A 19,144-nucleotide genomic window follows, 5' to 3' on the forward strand; every position below is an offset into this window, starting at 1 on the left:
AGCGGCGCTACGAGCGCGGAGGCCCCTCACGCACGCTTTGCTCTCCAGCGTCGCCCCAGGGACCGCGTGACGAGTGCGCGGCGGGAGGCGGAGCCGCGCGCTTCGGGGGGCGGGGCGGGGCCTCGGGTCAGCTGACCCAGCCGGCGGAGACAGAGCCCAGCAACCCTGCGGGTGGCAGGTCTGCACTCGGTGAGCCGGCTGAGGCTCGGGGCAAATACGAGGCTGCGGGTCGGGGCTCCGGGGCTTCCCTGCCACATCTCTGCGGCGCCGTCTTCAGTCCCGGGACCGTCCTGGCGCGCCTGTCCTCTCCTTTGGAGCGCGAGACCCTAGGTGAGGATCCGAGCGGGGTTGGTGGCCCTCGGGGGCGCCTCTCCCCCTCTTCAGGGGCGACCCGCGTGGCCTCTCGGACGGGCCTGGCCAGGGTTTGGGGTCTGGGTCCCGGATTCTGTCGGCTGTGTTTTCCCCGGAGCGGGCCCGGGGAGGGGGCCTCGCGGCGACTGAGCGCTGACTCCAGCGGCTGCCCTGTCATTATCCCCGCCGAACAGGCGGGGGGCGCCGGGCTGAGTCACGAGCTGGCCCAGAACCTGGAGTCGTGGAGTGGGTGGTATCCACAAGCCGGGACGCTCCTCCCGTCCACGTACCCCCCAGGTCTACCTAGGCTGCGTTTGGAGTGTGAGGGTTGGCGCCAGTCTTGTCCATTCTGCACTTACTGAAGGCTGCTTGCTGTGTGCCAGGGCCCATGGCGGGGGCACCATTCTAACCGCTTGTCCTAAATGATCTCATTTACCTGCGGTCAGCCAAGGAGGTGGATACTTGCATTCCCTCCACTGCACAGATTGCACCTGCAAGGCTCCATCACTTGCCCAAGACGTCTATGCTTGCAGGCACCGGGCAGGTCAGTTCTAGAAGCTTTCTGCTCAACTTTAAGCCCTCCGAGCTCATGCCTAGATCTTTTCTTGTCTTTCCCCCTTCCTCCGTTCCTCTCTCTCTATATTTTTATTGTGCAGCTGGCGCGTCTAGACTCTCAGTTTACAATTAGGTGGAAGGGGAGGGGTGTGATGAGCAGTCTTCAGGTTTATGGTCGAGGGGAGCGGCTGAGGTGACAGGTGTTGTCCCGCCAGCCCTATCAAGCCCCTTTGAAAGGGCAGTTTAGAACCTGATCTTAGTATTTCTACCAGGCCCTCCACGGGGAGAAGGACACTCCTAGGGGGCGAGACAACAAGTGCAGAAAGAAGCCTGGAGACCTGAGAATGACTATTGAAGACCTAGGCAAGGGACAGGAGATGAAGGGGGCGGGGGTGGGGTGGGGGAGCAGTTATTGAAGTACCTTTGGGCTTTGCTTCAAGGAATGTGGACTTGATCTGATAGAGAAAGGACACTTGACCAGCTTCAGTGGAAAGCATTTCCTTGACTCCTTTTACCATCTGGGAGAGGAGCGTGGTGTGGCAGGAGGTGCCTCCTCCGATGCAGCCTTTCTTAGTGTGGCCACAGGCACAGAATCTGCTGGGGAGCCTCTTAAACCCAAGTTCCCTGATTCCCAACCCAGAGGTACTGATCCTGAATTTTGAACACGTGCCCTCCTTGATTCTAAGGCACCCCAGCAGTGGTCCCTGTCAAACCTACAAATGCAGTCACGCTTTGTTACAATCGGGACATCCATTCACTCAGTGCTGTTTGACCAGGTCGGCCCGTTTCTGGAAGCCAGGCCTGGGGCCCAGGCTGGCTCCCCACTTGAGTCAGAATCTGCAGGTGCTGGTGGCAGGACATCAGGTGTTTAAAGGGTTGCAACATCAGTTGTGCTAAAGGTCGTCAAGGTGAGTCATCAAGATACAGGAAGAAGCATTCAGCCATGCTTGCTGGGCCTTGGAGATGCTCCAGTGAACAGGCAGACAGCAACCCGTGGCCCCCTGGCCCCCAGCTGGGGCCTCTGCCCACGGCTGATCGCATTAGCGCCGATCGCGTTAGGGCCGAGAGCCTAGAGCTGACTCACTTCCTTTCCCTTCCTGACTGTCTCAGGCTCTGTAATCTCAGCAGTTCCAGGGTTCCCGTCAGGATGACATCGTCCATTAGCGCTGCTAGAACAGAACACCACAGGTTGGATAAACACACATTTATTTGGCACACTTCCTGTTCATAGATGGCTGGCTGCTCACTGTGTACTCATGTGGCAAAGAGAGAAAGAGAGAGAAGGGGAGGGTAGGAGGGAAGAAGGGGTGAGAAGCTCCCTCACTTCTCCTGTAATGTTACTCATTCCATTCCTAAGGGCGCCACCCTCCTGACCCGGGCACTTCCAAAGTCCCCACTCCTTAGCAGCGTCACATTGGGTATTAAGTTTGGACATAAGAATTTGGGGGAAGACAGAAATGGCCAGGCTGCAGCTCCAGGCATCACTTCCGGAGGATCCTGGGCCTCCTGACGGGACTAGGAACTGAAGATCTCAGGAGGAGCCTCGCACCAGGGGAGGGAAACCCCTCTGAGCAGTGAGGAAAGGGGAAGCCTGCCGGCTGGCTGCGCAACACACTGAGCAGCAGTGCCAGACCGCAGGACGGGCCTGCTGCGCCCAGGGACACACGCACCTGGGGCAGTGGGGCGTGGTGGCTTTGAGCAGGGGTTAGGGTTCTGGCCCTGGCTCTCACTACTGGCTCTGCCATGTCCTGGCTGGAGGGCCCAGGCAAGTCACTTCCCTGGTTCCTCTACTTGATCGAGTGGCTGTGAGGACAAGGTGCATAAATGCATAAATGCACACCAGGCACTCAGCACAGAGCTGGCCGGGAGCTCAGTAAAAGGGCTGCAATGACTCTTGTCTGGTCGAGATGGCGTCACCTGGCTCCGCTTTCTCTTCCTTCTCTAAGGTTGTCACACAAGCAATGACTGCTCTAGTCCCTGTGCAGGGTGCCAGGGTACTGGGAGGGGCCTCCCCTGCCCGGCCGCATGGCCAGCCGGCCAGCCAGTCATCTTCTGGCTTTGGCAGTGGTGAGAATGGGGAGGCGCTCTGGAATCCTGGCCATCAGGCACCCCACACAGGCGAGCTCCTGGGAGAATATGGCTTGAATCCCAGCCACCTGAGCAATCCCAGGGTTCCCCGGGTCCTTATTCTCCACCTGCCTCATATAACCTGTTGATGGAAGACATGTCCAAACCTGTAGAGAACTTTTATGAGTTTACTGAGTCAAACTGATGATGTAGGCCAGAGATCAAAATCTCAGATGGTCCAGGGAATAATAGTTATGCAGCTGCTTTTATGCATTTCAAATGAAGGAGGGAACATAAGGAAGATTACAGGAGGGTGGGAGAGAGCAAAGTAGGGATCAGATTACAGGATTATATGCCTTCTTAAGGGTGGCTACATCTGCAGGGATATTGCTTCCAGCATTTCAGTGGTGGTGTAACCCAGATGCACAAGAGCAAATGGATTGGGCTGGCTTCAAAGCCTTTCGCTAGAGTAGTTACATGCCTGGGGCCTGACTACCCACCGTGGCCTGCCCAGTTAGGAATTTATGGTCAGATCACCCTAAGAGGTCACTTTCCATAGAACCCCCTTTTCATCCACAGATCAATGCCTGGTGACAAGTCTCCTACATGGGCCTGGTCTCAATAGACCCTCACAACATAATTTATAGTCACAAAATATTGGAAACAATCTGAACATTCAAGTTATAGCAAAAGTGACATGTTTGAGGGCTCAGTTCCCCACACTGTATTCATGAACTCACCTAACCCTCCAAGCGGTGTGAGGGAGGCTCTGTTATCCCCCGGGGTACAGATGAGGAAACCAAGGCACAGAGTTGCAGCATTAATGGGGGTTAAGGTAGGAGGTGGAGGCGTGTGGCGCTGACAGTGGTGGGTCCATGCTCCCTGCCCATGTGGTTAGCAGGTTTGCTTTCATGTCTGTACTTGAGGCTGATGGTGTTCTTTGGCCAGGGGGCCCACTCAGTGCCAGGTGATAAGGTTGGGGATGGGCTTCGGGGGGAGTGGGGGACACCATGACTAGGACCCAGATGTCCCAATGCTGAAGCCCCTCTCTCTCTCTTACCGCAGAGCCCTCGCCTGCCCCAGCACACCAGCACCTTCCCTCCCGCCCTCTATAACCATGATCTGGAAGACAGTGGGCTCCGGCAACTTCTCCAGCTGCCCCAACGGCTCCCGCCAGTGGATCTGGGATGTGTTTGGTGAATGTGCCCAGGATGGCTGGGATGAGGCCAGCGTGGGCCTGGGCTTGGTCTCCATTCTCTGCTTTGCAGCATCCACCTTCCCGTGAGTAGTGCCAGGGCAGCAGCACCAGGGAAGGCTTGCAGAGCTGGGCCAGTGTCCCCAGGGACCGCCAGAGAGGGGGCTGCCCTTCTGGCCATGGGTCTCACCAGACTCAAGGCTGAGTGTACCCCTTCAGCCTCTACTCACGGACTTCCCGCATGCCCAGGAGGGTGCTCACTGAACCCCACCCTAGGCCTGGCCTTGTGCTGGGCAATGCTGACCCACAGATAAAATGAGAACACTTGCTCGTTTTGAGGACTCCACTATGTACCTGGCTCCGTTCTAGGCTTTTCACATGTTTTTACCTCGTTTAATCCTCACAGCAACCAGTGAAATAGGTACAGTTACCGTCCCTATTTTACGAGGAAGCAAATCCAGAGCGGCTAAGTAAACTGCTCTAGGTTGCGCAGCTATTAAGAGAGGAGACGGAGCGAGGGGAGGGCTGGGATGCATCCAACAGGGCCTGTGTCCTGTGGCAGTCTGGCTGTGGCCAAGCAGTGATGACAAGTAGTGTGGCCCCTGCGGCGGTCAGGGAACGGAGACCTGCTGCACAGGAGCCGCGTGGCCGGGAGCCTGGGCCCGGGGTGCAGACAGCCGTGTGGTCTGCACTCAGCGGTGACCTGGGTAGGTCACTTCGCTGCTGTGCACCACAGTTTCTTCATCTGTAAGAGAGGAATGTCGTTCCCTAGCTTGCAGGGTTACTCCAAGGACGGCAGGAAGGAGCGTATGTGAAGCCTTGACACATGTACGTGCGACCCCATAACTGGACAAAGTGTGTGAGGGTCAGGGGCCTGTAATGGAAGGGGATTCTCCACTGTCAGGGCATCTGCCCTTTATCCTGAGGGACAAAGATGAGAGTGTTTCATTAGGGGCTTGCCTTTTTTTTTTTAAACAGCTTTATTGAAAGATCATTCCCATCCCCTACAATTAGCGCATTTACACGTGTAATTCACAGAGTTGAGTAACCAACCATTACCACAATTAGTTTTGGAACATTTTCATCACTGTACATAAAAAGAAACCCAGATAGAAACGAGTCATTCCTCCTTTCCCCCTACACCTCCCAGAGCCACCTGTTCTGGACAGCTCATAGAAATGGAGTCCTACAGTATGTGGCCTTTTGTGACTGGCTTCTTTTACTTAATATAATGTCTTTTATTTATTTATTTTTTTTTTAAGATTTTATTTATTTTTAGAGAGAGAGAAAGGGAGGGAGAAAGAGAGGGAGAGAAACATCAATGTGTGGTTGCCTCTGGCACACCCCTGACTGGGAACCTGGCCTGTAAGCCAGGCTTGTACCCTGACTGGGAATCGAACCCATGACCCTTTGGTTCGCAGGCCGGTACTCAACCCACTGAGCCGCACCAGCCGGGGCTAATATAATGTCTTAACGGTTCATCCATATTGTAGCGTCTATCAGTACTTCATTCCTTTTTATATCTAATTACTATCCCATGGTGTGTGTGTACAACTGTTTATTCATTCATCCACTGATGGACACACGGGTTGTTTCTACTTAGTGGCTATTGTGGGTACAAGTTTTTGTCGGGACATATGTTTTTCCTCCTCCTGGGTATGTACCTGAGGAGCAGAATTGCTGGGTCATACCATAACTCCAGAATTAATCTCTTGAGGAACTGCTGTTGCCCGTGAAAACGAGTTCTTTTGCAGCCTCAGGTGTTGCAAACTGCAAACACAACTAGGCAACACCCAGGGTGTTCCGAAGGAGAAAGAAAAGCTAAGGGTTCTTAGAGTATTTTACATTCTTGAGAAGAACCAGTCCTGCATTCTTAGCCTCTGGATTGGTCCGAGATCGTAATCCTCTAGGTGACCAGTGGTCTGGATGCGTGAACATTCTTTCCTTTGTCCTTCAGGGCTGACCAGAGGCTTATCTGGAGGGCTGGTGTATATTCCGGCATTGATGCAGGACTGGAAAGCTGAAAAGTTTACGTTGTCAGGCTAGTACCTCAACCTGCTTGACATTAGTAATTCAGCAGCTTGACTGTAGTGATTCCATTTTATCTCTACACTCCATTCTTCAACATTTTTTACTGAATTGCCTTGTTTCAGGCACCATACTGGGTATGACCGAAGTAAGTAAAACAGATCCTGCCTTTCGTTCCGGACCCTTTAAAGAGATGATCTGGGTGTCACAGGGAAGACAGGCTGGAGGGAGAAAGGCCGTCCACAAGCGGTGGTGTCGGGCCATGCAGGGTCCCGTAGGCAGCAGGCTAGACAGGTCTGGGTGGCAGACGGCAGCCACCAAGGGAGAGAGGCCCCCTGTGGTGGGGGGAGAGCTCCCCGGAGCTCTCTGAGGAGCTGGCTGAGGCTTCCCTTTCCTGCCTGGGTCTTGTGAGTAACCAGTGAGGGCGTCACGGGCCTGGGAGAGAGCGCGAAGTGACGCAGGAAGGGCCGCCACCTTCCCACTTCTCCTTAGGACGCAGCCTTTCCTGAACGTGACAAAGTTATTTTATCTGCAGTTTATGGAGATATGACCAGTCACAGCATCCTAAAGGAGCTTTATGGGACACAGGATAAACCTTAATGAAGGGCCTTCTCAGTGCCAGACCTGCGCCAGGCACTGACTGACTGTCCATGCCCTCAGGAAGCTAGAGTCCTGGCGAGCCAGGGTGTCAAGTATTACAGAGGAGGAAGGAAAAGATGCTGGTGAGCTAACAGCACCCAGGAGGGCCCTGAGGAGGAACTGATATTTCCAGAGAAGTGACAGGTGACGAGGGGGGCTGGGCAGGCCACCTGCAAACCAAGAGCTCAGAGGAAGAGAAAGCAGTCCAGATGGAGGGGGCTGGGTGTGACTCCTGGCTCCCAGACTCCCCACTGGGTGACCTGACCAGCTCAGCCCCCTCTGTGGTTCAGCCTCAAAATAGACTTGACCATATGGGGGACCGCGAGGACTGAGTGAGTTAACACACATGAAGCGCTCAGAACTGCCTGAGACCCCTTGGTCACCATCAGTGTTGGGCCCACGCTGAGACCTGGCCAGAGGTCCAGAGAGAGGGCCCCAGTACCAAGGACCTTTAGGAAGACACCCAAGGTGTGAGTGCCACCGGTTTCCATATGGGGAGCTCCAGGGGTCACAGCCCTGCCCTTTTCATGGCCCTTTGCAGATAACAGGCTGTGGGTCACCCATCATCTTATCATCACCCGCTCCTGCAGATAGGGCAGTGGTGATGCCCAGGCCTTGGGCTGCTGCCACCGCCACCAGGCTCTTTCAAACACCCTACCCCCTTCGTGGAAGAATCGAGGGTCCCTAGGAAGTGGTTCTCAGGGCCTGACCCTAAACTTCACGACCCTGTAAATACCCCAGCTCCCCACTGGGTGCCTCAGGGTGCTGTGGAGGAGAACGTGAGTAATGCTTCGGATCTCTCTGGGAAGATGCACATTCCATCACATATCCGGGTTGGGGGGATTCTCCCTGGCAACAACCCCCAAGGGCAAAGAAAGGCTCACAGGACTCTGCCTGCAGGGCTCCGGTGACCTGTGCGTCTGCTGCCCCTGCCCCACTGTCCTGTGGTTGTCTCATTGAGAGCTGTTGCCCTGTTGACCCTCCAAGGCGACTTTGCCACCCTTGGCCCCTTAGCACATGTCTCCCTCTCTGCCACAGACAGTATATCAAGGCCTGCAAGACGGGCAACATGGACCAGGCCCTGTCCCTGTGGTTCCTCCTGGGCTGGATTGGCGGAGACTCCTGCAACCTCATCGGCTCTTTCCTCGCTGACCAGCTGCCCCTGCAGGTGGGCTGGCCCTGGGCAGGGTGGGCTACCTCAGATAGCCTGGCAGAAGCTTCAGGACCACTGACAGGAGAGGCCTGGGCTCCAGAATCCTGACCTGTTCCATCCTGTGAGGGTCCCACGCTGTAGAGGGAGCCCTGTGCCCTGCCATGCAGCATGACAGCGGGCTGGTCACTGCCCTGCTCTGGGCCTTAGGTTCCCCGTCTACAAAATGACCACATCAAACCAGAGGACCGCTGGAGTCTTGCACCTTTGAGGTGCTGTGATTCTGATGGAGCTTGGCAGTGACGGGGTAGAGGAGGAAAGTTGTCCCTTGAGAAGCCTGGGTGTTGTCATTCTCCCGTTTGTGGGTGCAGCTGGGATTCAAAATCAGGAACCCGCCGTTTTCCCAAGAGGACTGTGAAGCCTTCACTGCTCAGTCCAGACCAGGGCCCGCAATTAACCTCTGGTCCCCCGGTGTCCTGACCGGTGGAGCTAGGCACCGTTTCCTCCATCGGCCTGGCCGGACACATTACCTACCCGATCTCGAGTTCTGCCAGGTAGAAACTTGCTCCCCTCTCCCCAGATGAGCAGACAGAAGCTCAGAGAAGTGACATGACTTGCTCAGGGTCCCCCCGCCAGGATGCGTGAGCGCTGCCCCAGTTTCAGGCTGTGGCCCCCAGAGCCTGGGACTGAGCCAGCGCCCCCGCTTCTCTTGCAGACCTACACGGCGATGTATTACGTCCTGGCAGACCTGGTCATGCTGTCCCTGTACTTTTATTACAAGTTTAAGAACCGCCCCTCTCTGTGTGAGTATGGTGGTCCCTCCGTGTCAGGCACGCTAGGGGCAGCCGGGAGCAGGTGACCCACACTGGGTGATAAACCTTGGAAAGGCCTCCTTGGGCCTTATTTGAAAGTCTGAGCCCTGATAAGCCAGTGGGGCCCCAAGGGCAATGAGCACATCCGGGAAGTACCACAGAGTGTCCCTGCACTTGGGTTCTGATTCAGCAAGCATGGCTTCGGCTTCTCTGTGCCTGGCTCTGGGCTCGGAGCTGGGGAAATGAACACGAGGCGCATGGGCCTCACTGCCCTTGAGGATTCCTAAGAGGCGTAGCCGAGGTCAGAGAGAGATCTGGCTGGATAAGGCATGGCCCGAGGCACTGCTTTTGATAACCGCCCTCTGGACCGCACTGCCCTCACTGATCATTTCTACAACCTGAGGAGAATACTATTATTACTGCCGTTCTACAGATGAGGCATTAAAGCTCAAAGAGGTTAAGTCGCTTGCCCAAGGTCACAGGACTTGCCCACCAAAGGGCAAAGCCATGATTCCAGTCAATCCCAGTCTGCTGCCACTCAGATACCTAACTTTGGCTTCCTTCCTGCCTCGTGTCCAGTGTCCGCCCCCATCAATTCCTTGCTCTTGTTCACCTTGGGACTGGTGTGTACCACCCCACTGCTGAGCAGCACTGGCTCTGTGGCTGCCCCGAGGGAGGTCTTCAGGGGACGGAAGCTCCTGTCTGCGGAGCCAGGCAATAAGGTGAGGTGTGGGTACATGATGGGGGGGTGGCATCAAGGGCCCTCCCCTGCATGGCCACCTGGGCAGGGCAATTGCCCTCTAGGAGGGAGCTTGGGGACCTCACCCTGCACCTCTGGCCCCCACTAGCTCTGAGCACTCCCTTCTGCCTTCTCAGCCCTTCACTCGGCAAGAAATTGTAGGTTTTGTCATCGGTTCTGTGTCCAGCGTGCTGTACCTGTTCTCCCGGCTGCCTCAGATCCGCACCAACGTGAGCCTTGGGCAGGGGCGGGGACGAGTGGAAGAGAAGAGCTGGCCTCTGAGTTGAGGAGCACGGTGCACAGGGTCTGGGTCCACACTCACTGTTGACTTGGGCAGCTTAGTCCAGTTCTCCAAGCCTCAGTTTGTGCCTCTGGAAAATGGGCATGATGCTGTCTGCCAGGCAGGGGTCCACGTGACCTGTGTGAGGTCAGATGAGAGTGAGGGGCTGAGCTTGGAGGCCTGAGAGGAGAGGAGAAGGTGGAGAATCAGAGATGGAAGGGGTGGGGGCTCGGGAGCAGCGCATGCTGGGGCCAGCAGGCAGAATACAACTCGGTCTCCTGTGGGCCTGGATGGGGGGTTTGGGAGAGGTGGCTGGTGTGCAATGGGTGGTTTTCATGTGCCAGGCCCATGTCAGGCACTGGGCACATAGTGAAAAGCCAGCTTAGGACTACACGCAGTGTGACAGGACAGATCGACCCAAGGACAGTCACAATCCAGAGTGGCAGGAGCCCTGTTTGAGGTCTCTGACCCCACCCCACTCACCTCCAGTTCCTGCGGAAGTCGACCCAGGGGATCTCCTACTCGCTGTTCGCCTTGGTGATGCTGGGGAACACGCTGTATGGGCTGAGTGTGCTGCTCAAAAACCCCGAGGTGGGCCAGAACGAGGGCAGCTACCTGCTACACCACCTGCCGTGGCTCGTGGGCAGCCTGGGTGTGCTGCTGCTGGACACCATTGTATCCTTCGGGGGTGCAGGGCAGTGGGCACACCCATTCATCCTCCATCCATCCACCCATCTATCCACCCATCTATCCATTCATTATCCATCCACCCACCATCCATCAATCCATCATCCATTCATCCATCCACCGTCCATCCACGAACCATCCATTCATTATCCATCCACCCACCATCCATCCGTCATCCATTCATCTATCCACTATCCATCCATCCACCTACCATCTATTCACTATCCATCCACCATCCATCATCCATTCATCCATCCACCATCCATCCACCATCCATCCACCAACCATCCACTCATGATCCATTCATTATCCATCCACCCACCATCCATCCATCCATCATCCATTCATCCATCCACCAACCATCCACTCATGATCCATTCATTATCCATCCACCCACCATCCATCCATCCATCATCCATTCATCTATCCACTATCCATCCATCAAACCATTCACCATCCATCCATCCATCCATCCACCCATCATCCACCCACCATCCATCCAGAATGAAACCTGTGCGATGTGTCCCTCAGGGCACTGGGTCCCGTAGTGAGCAAGAACAGGGTGGCCTTGCCTCAGGAAGCTTGCAGTTCAGTGGACAGGCAGGCAAGATGCACACAATTATAAATAATTACTTTATTACAGTCGGTGACACCAAGTGCCATGGAGAACTGCAAGAGTGTGTGACCAGGGGGTTGTCCTGGTTTAAAGGCTCAGCAGAGGCCTCCACAGTGCCATTTAAACTGTGCCTTGAAGGAGAAGTTAGTCAGGCAAAGGCAAGAGAGGGGTGTTCCCAGCTCAGCTGGTGCAAAGGCCCTGAGGAGCAAGGGAAAAACCAGGCCACGCAGGCAGAGGAATGAAAGCTGGAATGTGAGGCACATGAGTTAGTCGAAAAAACGGGTTCCAAATCTGGCTCCCCTCTTTCATAGCTGTGTGACATGGAGCAAACAGTTAACCTCTCTGTGCTTCCGTGTCTTCATGGTGGGGTTAACAGTCACTGTCTCACCAAGAGAATGGGGCGATTACATAAGATAAGGTCTCAGGAAGCACAGCACAGTGAGTGCTCAGTAAATGTTTGCTAAATGACAGATCTGGGCCTTATTTGGCTCTCATTTGGGAGAAAGTAAACATGGCCTTTGTTTAAGCATCTGCTGAGTCCCTGCTGGGTGCAATGAGAGAACAGTTTAAGGTCACCTGAAACAAATTTGAAGTAATCCTGAATGTCCAGAAAAGCAAAGGTGAAGCTCTAGTGCCGTCAGGCCCAGCCGCTTGGCGAACCTCCCGCCGTGGTGCGAGGCGGGACCAGACAAGGCCATGGGGCTGGAGTCGGCAAGGCCTGAGGGAGGAAGACCCCAGCGCTGACTTGGGAGGTGGAGTCGGGCCAGGGGTGGAGGAGCCGGTGGGCTCAGAGTGGAAGGCGTGGTGAGAGCAGAGGCCGGGAGGCCACGGCTGGCCCTTCCCCGCTGCCAGAGCGGGGCCCAGGGGAGTGGGTAGGGAGGGAGCCCTGGATGGAGCCGCAGGCCCCCAGGGGCAGGTCCAGCCCAGTCCCTGCTTGGTTAGGCCTTGACGTTGGCCCCTCCAGATCTCCCTGCAGTTCCTGGTGTACAGGAACACCAACGCCTCGGAGCGCCAGCCCCTCCTCCCGGGCTGACCAGCACCCAAGCCAAGCCCAGGTGCCTGGGATCTCCAGATGCCACCTCAGAAAAAGAGGAGTGTGGGCAGTCACAGCGCTAGGGACCCTGGATAAGGCTGTGGAGGAAGCCAGGGTCGGGGCCTAGTACTGACCGAGCTGCCTACCTGCTTCCAAAACACCCGGGGCTGGATCTTCCAGAAGCCTGACTTCCTGGAGCAAAATGGCCCTTAGAGCCAGCCTCTGCCCCGCCCCCTGCTTGAGACTCCCCTCCCTCCCCCCAGGGCTGAGGCAGCTGTCCCCGGGAGCCTCGAGGGAGGGGCAGCAGCTGGCACCTCACCCCTGAGAAAACCTCCGCTCACCTACCTCATCGTGCTGCTTGTCCCCTGGGCCGGGACAGGCTGCGGCCTGGGTACCCAGGACTGGCCTGGGCACTGCAGGCAGCCTAGTAAACGGTCCTTCCCAGCGAGGCCTGCTCTGTGACTCCTTCCCAAGGCGCTGGGGGCTGGGCTGCTCTGGGAACAGCCGTGGATGGGGATCTGGGCCCCAACTTCCAGGGCCCAGGCGGGGGCTGAAGGGGTCAGGCATCTTCCTCTCCCAGCCCCCGAGAAAACAAGGAGCTGAGCCCCGCACCGCCCTCGCCCCCTGCAGTGTGGGGCCAGCAGTGGGGAAAGGTGCCGTGGCTAAATTTGGTGCTACCGATACTTGTGGAGCACAGTCCTCCACACTTGACCCATGCTGTGCTGGAAGTCTGGGATCAGGGGAGCCACCTCTGGTCCCTGCCCTTAAGAAGAGGACTTGTGGGCCCTGGTGGCAAGGGGTGGTGACCAGAAGGTACAAAGTGCCATAGGAGTGAGGAGACAACCCAGGAAAGCTTCCTGGAGGAGCGGCCCTGGAGCTGAATCTTGAAGCAGGGAGAGGAGTGCAGTGCGCAAGGGCCTGGAATGGGGGTCTGGGCTGTTCTCAGGTGGGGTTGTGGGGGCAGGGCCAACACTGGCTCACACAGGTGTCTGGGAAGAGGACGGGGTTGGGACAGGGTGCCTCTGAGGTTCAGATGGACTTCGGGGGCAAGGAGGGCCAATGTCCCCCAGCCCTGCCCTGGGGCATGCCTGTGAAGCCCTGTGTGCAATCTGGCAGGCGACTGACGTTTATTGAGCACTTGCTATGTGTGCAGCTGGGCTGTGGCCTCTCATTTGTTCCTCAAAGCCCGTGAGGTGTGCAGTTCTGATGGCCATTGAACAGATGGAAAAGCAGGAGTGAAGCAACTTGCCCAAGGTCACCCAGCTAGGCCTGGCAGCTGTTTGAACCACATTAAGTTCCTCAGCTACAGGGGTCATGCCACACCTGGTGGGGGCTTGCGGCCTTCAGGGTACCCTCCCTCCCTGGCCAAGGGCCCAAGGGTGGGGTGGGGGGCGGCCCAACCCTGCTGGGCTGAGTGAGGCTCCCTTCACAGTCTCCTGAGCAGTGACTTCCCCAGGCCTCTCTGGGCTGCACAGCGGAAGGTGCCCCAGGTCCAACTTGGCCCTGGCACAGGCCCGGCTCAGGTGCCCTTTGCCAGCCAGCCGTCCAGCTCCGTCCATGGCTGTGACCTGGCTCGATGCCTACGTGCCACAGACCACAGGTGCACTCCCAGCCTGAAGACCTGGGGTTCCATGCGGCAGCACAAACCCCTGAACTAGAGCTGGGTGGGGGAGAGAGAGATGACCTAGCACAGCACACACACACCCCATCCTGGGAAACCCTTCTCTGATGGGGAGACATCACCCCTTCCTCCTCGAGAAGCCCCAGTCTGACGGGGAGGCGTAGCCCCTGCCCTGTCGGATGGAGAACGTGGTTGTGGTGGTTGAAGATGAGCTTCCAGGCTCGCGCCCCAGCACCTGGCACGTGGTAGGTGCTTGGTAAGTGGTGTCTACCTTAGCTTATCCAATACCTGGCATCTCCCTGGGTTCCTCCCAGAAGCCAAGGGCCCGTCTCGTGGGTTCCATTGCACTGGCGGCTGTGCTTGCTGGGGATGGGGTGCCTGGGGGAAAAGGTCCCAGGTGGGCTTCCTTTCTCCCCCGGGTGGCAGCTCTTTCTTCTTGCTGCAGGCAATGCGTGGTAGGTTGCTCTTCTCTAGGTGTGGGGAGGGACAGGAACAGTTCGTTGGCAGACAGGTGGCATTCTGCACAAGGAAAAGGAACGACCCAGCGGCCTCAACCTCTGCACCCAGCCCAGGGTTCCCCTTGATTATTTAGCAAACCTGGGATTTTTTGAAGCCTCACTTAGATGACAAGATTGCCTTCTGTTCCTAGAACAGCGGAGAGGTCCACAATTCAGCCCTCTCTTACCCTTTCTGTTGGACTTACATTTCATCGGAGCTGGATGGTGGGACCCTAGAGGTTCCTGGGAAACAGCCAGGTGCAGTCCTGACCATCACAGATGTCCCAGCACTAACCCAGGCAGGTTAGTGTCAGACCTAGGGTGGGGAGTAGGGATGGCCTTTTGCTTCAGGTTAACTCAATCCAACTGATGACCACTGGTCAGTCCCTGCCCTGTGGCAGCCAAGGACACAGCCACCCACCAGTGCCTACGGTGGTGACAAGGCTCTGCCCACCCACACTAGACAGTATGGGCAGAGACTTCTATCCTGGTCACCATCATGTCCCCAGTACACAGCAGGTGTTCAGTAAGTGCTCAGTGAATGAATGGAGTGAATGCCTGAAACACCATCCCTCAAATAAGGGACCCTCAGTGCACGGAACCCACAAGCACAAAACTATTGAACTGGTGCCCCTTCCTTTTTCTTTTTCCTGTTCTTGAATTTATAGATTTTAAATGGGCAAACTGTCTACAAGGGGATTATGGCTCAATAAAGCTACTTGAAAGAATAAGACTTGGCTATTGACTGGGAAGCTGTGGCTAACGAGAATATATTACTGTCTTTCAACATCTGACCCACATAGTCATTAGAGTGGCCTGAATGCCTAACACACGAGGGGCTGGTGGTCAGGTGAGGGATGGAAAGGATTTCATTCACTAGACCAGTGATTTTCAACTTCTTCCATCTCATGGCAACGTGAACCAGTTACTAAAATTCTGTGGCGCACCAAAAAATACATAGTTTTTGCCCATTTAACAAAAATATAGGCACAATTTCAATTCATTCACACCAGATGGTTATTGTGTTGGCTGTTGTCATTTTTTTATTTGACAATCTAAAGGAAAAGAGGTCAGTGCCCCTGATTATATGTCAGGTAGTGCCCCTTTTAAAAATTCTTGGGACACACCATTTGCGAATCTCTGTCCTAGACCAGAGGCTGATACATAAATGGTGTATCTGTTTACTTCACAAAGCATTTATTGAGCATTTATTCCAAGTTAAGAAGTTTCACAAAGTAGAAACAGTGATGAGTATGTCTATGAAGCAATATTTTTATTTTTTAAAGATATTTTAGAGAGGGGAAGGGTGGGAGAGAGGAAGAGAAACATCAATTTGTGAGAGGTATGTCGATCAGTTGCCTCTCGTGCGCCCACAACCGGGGGGACCTGGCCCACAACCCAGGCACGCGCCCTGACTGGGAATTTAACCAACAACCTTCTGGTTCGCAGGCAGACCGACGACTCAGTCCACTGAGCCACACCAGCCAGGGGTAAAATGAGATTTTTAACATATTTAAATTCTAGAATATATACTTTATAACATCTATAGTGTTTGGAATGAGACATACGTTATTAAAATTTTTAAGATTTGGCTATGAAAGCTTAGAAACAAACACTTGTCAAGGAAAAGATTCTCTCTTGGCCGCCTGCTTACTGATGAGTAGAGGAAATGGGTCTGCCTCTTTGGCTTGCGGGGAGGGTTCAATGCCAATGCTGACCCACAGGCCCCATGACTGGCCCGGAGCAGGTGCTCAACACAGGTACCCTACCCTCCTCCAGCCCCTTCGGGCCCACCCGTTACCAGGAGCAGAAGTGCAGGCAGGCAGGCAGGCTGCGGGGGGCCCGCAGGAGGTAAGGAAGTGGGCCGTCCGCATCCAGGACAGCCACCCAGGCTGCTCCAGGGATCTCAGGAACAGGAAACCTTCCCAGCGGGAATGAAACAGCTCCAACTGTTGAACTATCAGAATCTCTCAGAAGAGAACATCTTAATTGGCTCAGCCTGGGCCGTGCAAGGGGGAGGAGGGGACGATGACTGCATGGCACCCAGGCTGCAGGTGGCACCAAGGAGGAGGACGGCCCAGCGGCCAAGTGCACAGGGCCTGCTCCAACCCACCAGCAGCCGAGGGTCGCAGAGGGCCACACAGCATGTGAATGAGACCGTTTGGAGACAGGGAGTCTTGGGACCTGGGGTCCCCACAAGGACCCCAGGAAGGGCTCCACAAGCTAGCTTGTCAAGACCACAGTCAGGGGGCAGGGGAAGGGCCCTGGGGAGTCAGGGAATGCCGGGTTACCCACCACCTGAGCCCTCACCACGTGCCAGGATGAAGACCACCTCCTGCCACTCCACCTCACAAAGGCTGCCTCCTATTGTTAACAAGGCACCTTCTGGAAGCATCTTGTGAGCCTGCTGAGGGTGCAGGGGAGGCCCCAATGCTACCAAACCCCGAGTGGGCCCCCTGCAGCGTGTGACCCAGAGGGCTAGTCTATCATCCAGGGCTCCTCTGCGCCCATTTCCTCAGTCCTCCTTTCTGCCTCAGGGACGCTCGCTAGAGGGGCCCTGCCGGCCACCACGCCTGCCTCCACGCAGAGGAGTGGCTGTGAGGTGCCCTCGAGCCAAGTTACACACGCTCTTTATGCCACTTGCTTCAGCGGCCCCTCACCTAAGAAACCCACTGTCAGAGCCTGTTGTTACCACTCTCACCAGCCTGACTTAGCACCAAAAATGAGCAGTGGTGGCTCCCGTGGAATATTCTAGAAGGCAGAGTACACATCCCAGTCACAATTTCTGGGTTTCAAGTGTTACTTCTGGTCACATGGTTGAACACCTAATTAAAGTGATAATCATTTACTCAGCAACGTGTGCCAGGCACTCTGCCAACACGACGCCATGAGGCTGTCCTCCCTGTGGTCCAGCCCACCCAGGGCCCCACAGCTGCCACACGCAGCTACATGTGGCCAGGGCCTGCCTTCTCTCCAGCCCTCATCCACACCCAGCCCCTGGCACTTGAAAGGAACTTAGCATCTCAATAAAGATGTGCCCCATCTGCAACTTGCTTGTCAGACGAAGCAGAGAAGCCAGGACCAAGGAGTTGGGGTCAGGGGTGTCAAGGATCCAGACACTGACGTCACGCCAGAGGGGACAGCCAGGGCTGGGCCCCACAGGCTCTGCAGCTCTGTGAGGCCTTCAGGGCGTTACCTCTGTTTCCTCACATCGCCGAGGGCTGCAGTGAAGGAAGGTGGCCTCGGGTGTGCGGGCCCTCACAAAGCAGGTGTTCGCTAAAATAAAAGGAAAGCAGGGAGCAGAGTTAAGGGGGGCAGAGATGATGGCTCCGGAGATCTTCCACGTCACAGCCGCTGTGACTTCACATGGCCCCAGCGGGTCAAGGCGGATGGGGCTGGGGTCTTGGTGGAGTGAGGGGCTCTGCGAAGACCCCCTCTTCTTCTCACTCCATGACGAGGCCCACACTCCCGCTGCCCACGCCCTGCCGAGGCCGCCACTCGTGCCCTCCTGCAGTTGGCTCGCACGCTCAAGGCCACAGGTGCGAGGCAGGCGACAAAGAACACAAGCCCAGTGCTGTGTCCCAGTTTCTTTTTATTTATTTATTTTTTTTGTTTTTTTTCCTTTTTTTTTTAAGTATGGAAGCTCAAGTATAAGATGTAGATTTTTTTTAAGCTTTACAAAAAAAACAAAATAAAACAAAAAACTCCTTTTGCATTCCATAAAAATTGACAGAAAAGCACCTGGCCAGAAGAGCAGAACGGTCAGCAGGCCCCACCCCCCGCACCCCCACAATGTGGTCTCCGTGGGACAGGGGCCAGGCTGTGTGGGACAATGCTGAGGGCCACCTCTCCTTTCTCCCAGCCCTGCCCTCCCACCCCCAACCCCAAGCAACTCCCAAACACACGTGGAATCAGATTTCCAGTTTTTCTTCTATCTTTCACACACCACAGTTATTTCATAAAATTTTTTTGTTTTACATTTTTTACACCAATGTAACAAAAAGGTGGAAAGGAAGGGGAGGCAGACAGACAGTGTATTTTATGCCTATAAATGGGGGGGCGGGGGCAAGGGGCGGGGGCAAACAAAACACACGGTCTCTATGGAAACATTGAGTTTTGATAGCAAAACGTGGTGGGAAGCAGGCCTTGGAGACGGAGGAGGGTGTTAGCGGCTTTATTTTCAGGGTGTGATGGCGCTGTGCAGGTCGGTGACGCAAGTTGTTGTGTGACCTGTCGGGGAAGGAAGGGATGAGGGGAAGGAGCAGAAAACGAGTTTTCTAAGAAAGGAAGCTAACGAGTGCATGGCATGTCCGCTCAGTGTGAAGCAGAGGTTTAACACTGCTGCTTTCTCTTCAAAGCCTCCACCAGGTCGTTCTTAAGAGCTTCTTGTTTTGATTTGTCTGCAAACGTCTGCACAGACCTGCCGGGGAGGAAGAGAACTGTTATGAGCAGGTGTCACAGGAAGAGGTGCCGCGGCGGGGGGCGGGGGCTGGCAGCAGCGCCCTCACGTCCCCTAAGTGAGTGCCACGCCGGCACCACGGGAAGGCAAACGCTCACCCGGGCAAACGCTCAGCGTGCCCCAGGCTGGGGTGACCCGGCCACAGTGCACTCCTCGGGCCCAGGTCCCAACGCAGCAAAGACCCTCTGTACTTCAGACCAGCAGCCGATCACGGCGGGGCGGGGGCTGAGAGGCAAAGACCCCGGGCCGTGAGGACCCGCTGTTAAGCGTCCCCTCACCGCAGCCCTGCCCAGCAGAGGCGGCGTGATGCTCGCCCCACAAGTGCAGGGTACACAGTGCCCCACTCGGCAAGAGTTTAAGACCCAGCGCGCCTGGACATGTGAGCATGTGGGTCCCAGCCAGGGCACACCATGGA

The 19,144-nt window shown here is 55.8% G+C and overlaps 2 protein-coding genes across 5 annotated transcripts in view; one reads left to right on the forward strand and one right to left on the reverse strand.

The window, feature by feature from the left end:
- Positions 1-87: 87 nt before the first annotated feature.
- On the forward strand, positions 88-12,596 carry SLC66A1 (solute carrier family 66 member 1). Of its 4 annotated transcripts, XM_090268697.1 has the most exons (9): positions 88-330; positions 2,017-2,094; positions 4,039-4,254; positions 7,874-8,003; positions 8,701-8,788; positions 9,377-9,519; positions 9,674-9,818; positions 10,306-10,491; positions 12,084-12,596. In XM_090268697.1, the coding sequence occupies exons 2-9, from the start codon at positions 2,054-2,056 to the stop codon at positions 12,233-12,235; spliced, it is 1,101 nt and encodes a 366-aa protein (XP_090124823.1). In that variant the 5' UTR covers positions 88-330; positions 2,017-2,053; the 3' UTR covers positions 12,236-12,596. The 4 variants fall into 4 exon arrangements, with proteins under 4 accessions (XP_090124823.1, XP_090124825.1, XP_090124822.1 ...); XM_090268699.1 differs by lacking the exon at positions 2,017-2,094 and having other exon boundaries at positions 89-330; XM_090268696.1 differs by lacking the exons at positions 88-330; positions 2,017-2,094 and adding an exon at positions 725-895.
- Positions 12,597-18,428: 5,832 nt separating this feature from the next.
- CAPZB (capping actin protein of muscle Z-line subunit beta) overlaps positions 18,429-19,144 on the reverse strand; it is a 120,743-nt gene continuing 120,027 nt past the window's right edge. Inside the window, exon 9 of the mRNA XM_090268704.1 lies at positions 18,429-18,690. Within this exon, the coding sequence (XP_090124830.1) occupies positions 18,603-18,690 (88 nt within the window). The 3' untranslated portion in view covers positions 18,429-18,602. The remainder of the gene's footprint in view (positions 18,691-19,144) is intronic.

This window comes from Furipterus horrens, unplaced genomic scaffold (genome assembly GCF_987537825.1).
Source record: "Furipterus horrens unplaced genomic scaffold, mFurHor1.1.pri manual_scaffold_3, whole genome shotgun sequence".
NCBI classification, from domain to species: domain Eukaryota; kingdom Metazoa; phylum Chordata; class Mammalia; order Chiroptera; family Furipteridae; genus Furipterus; species Furipterus horrens.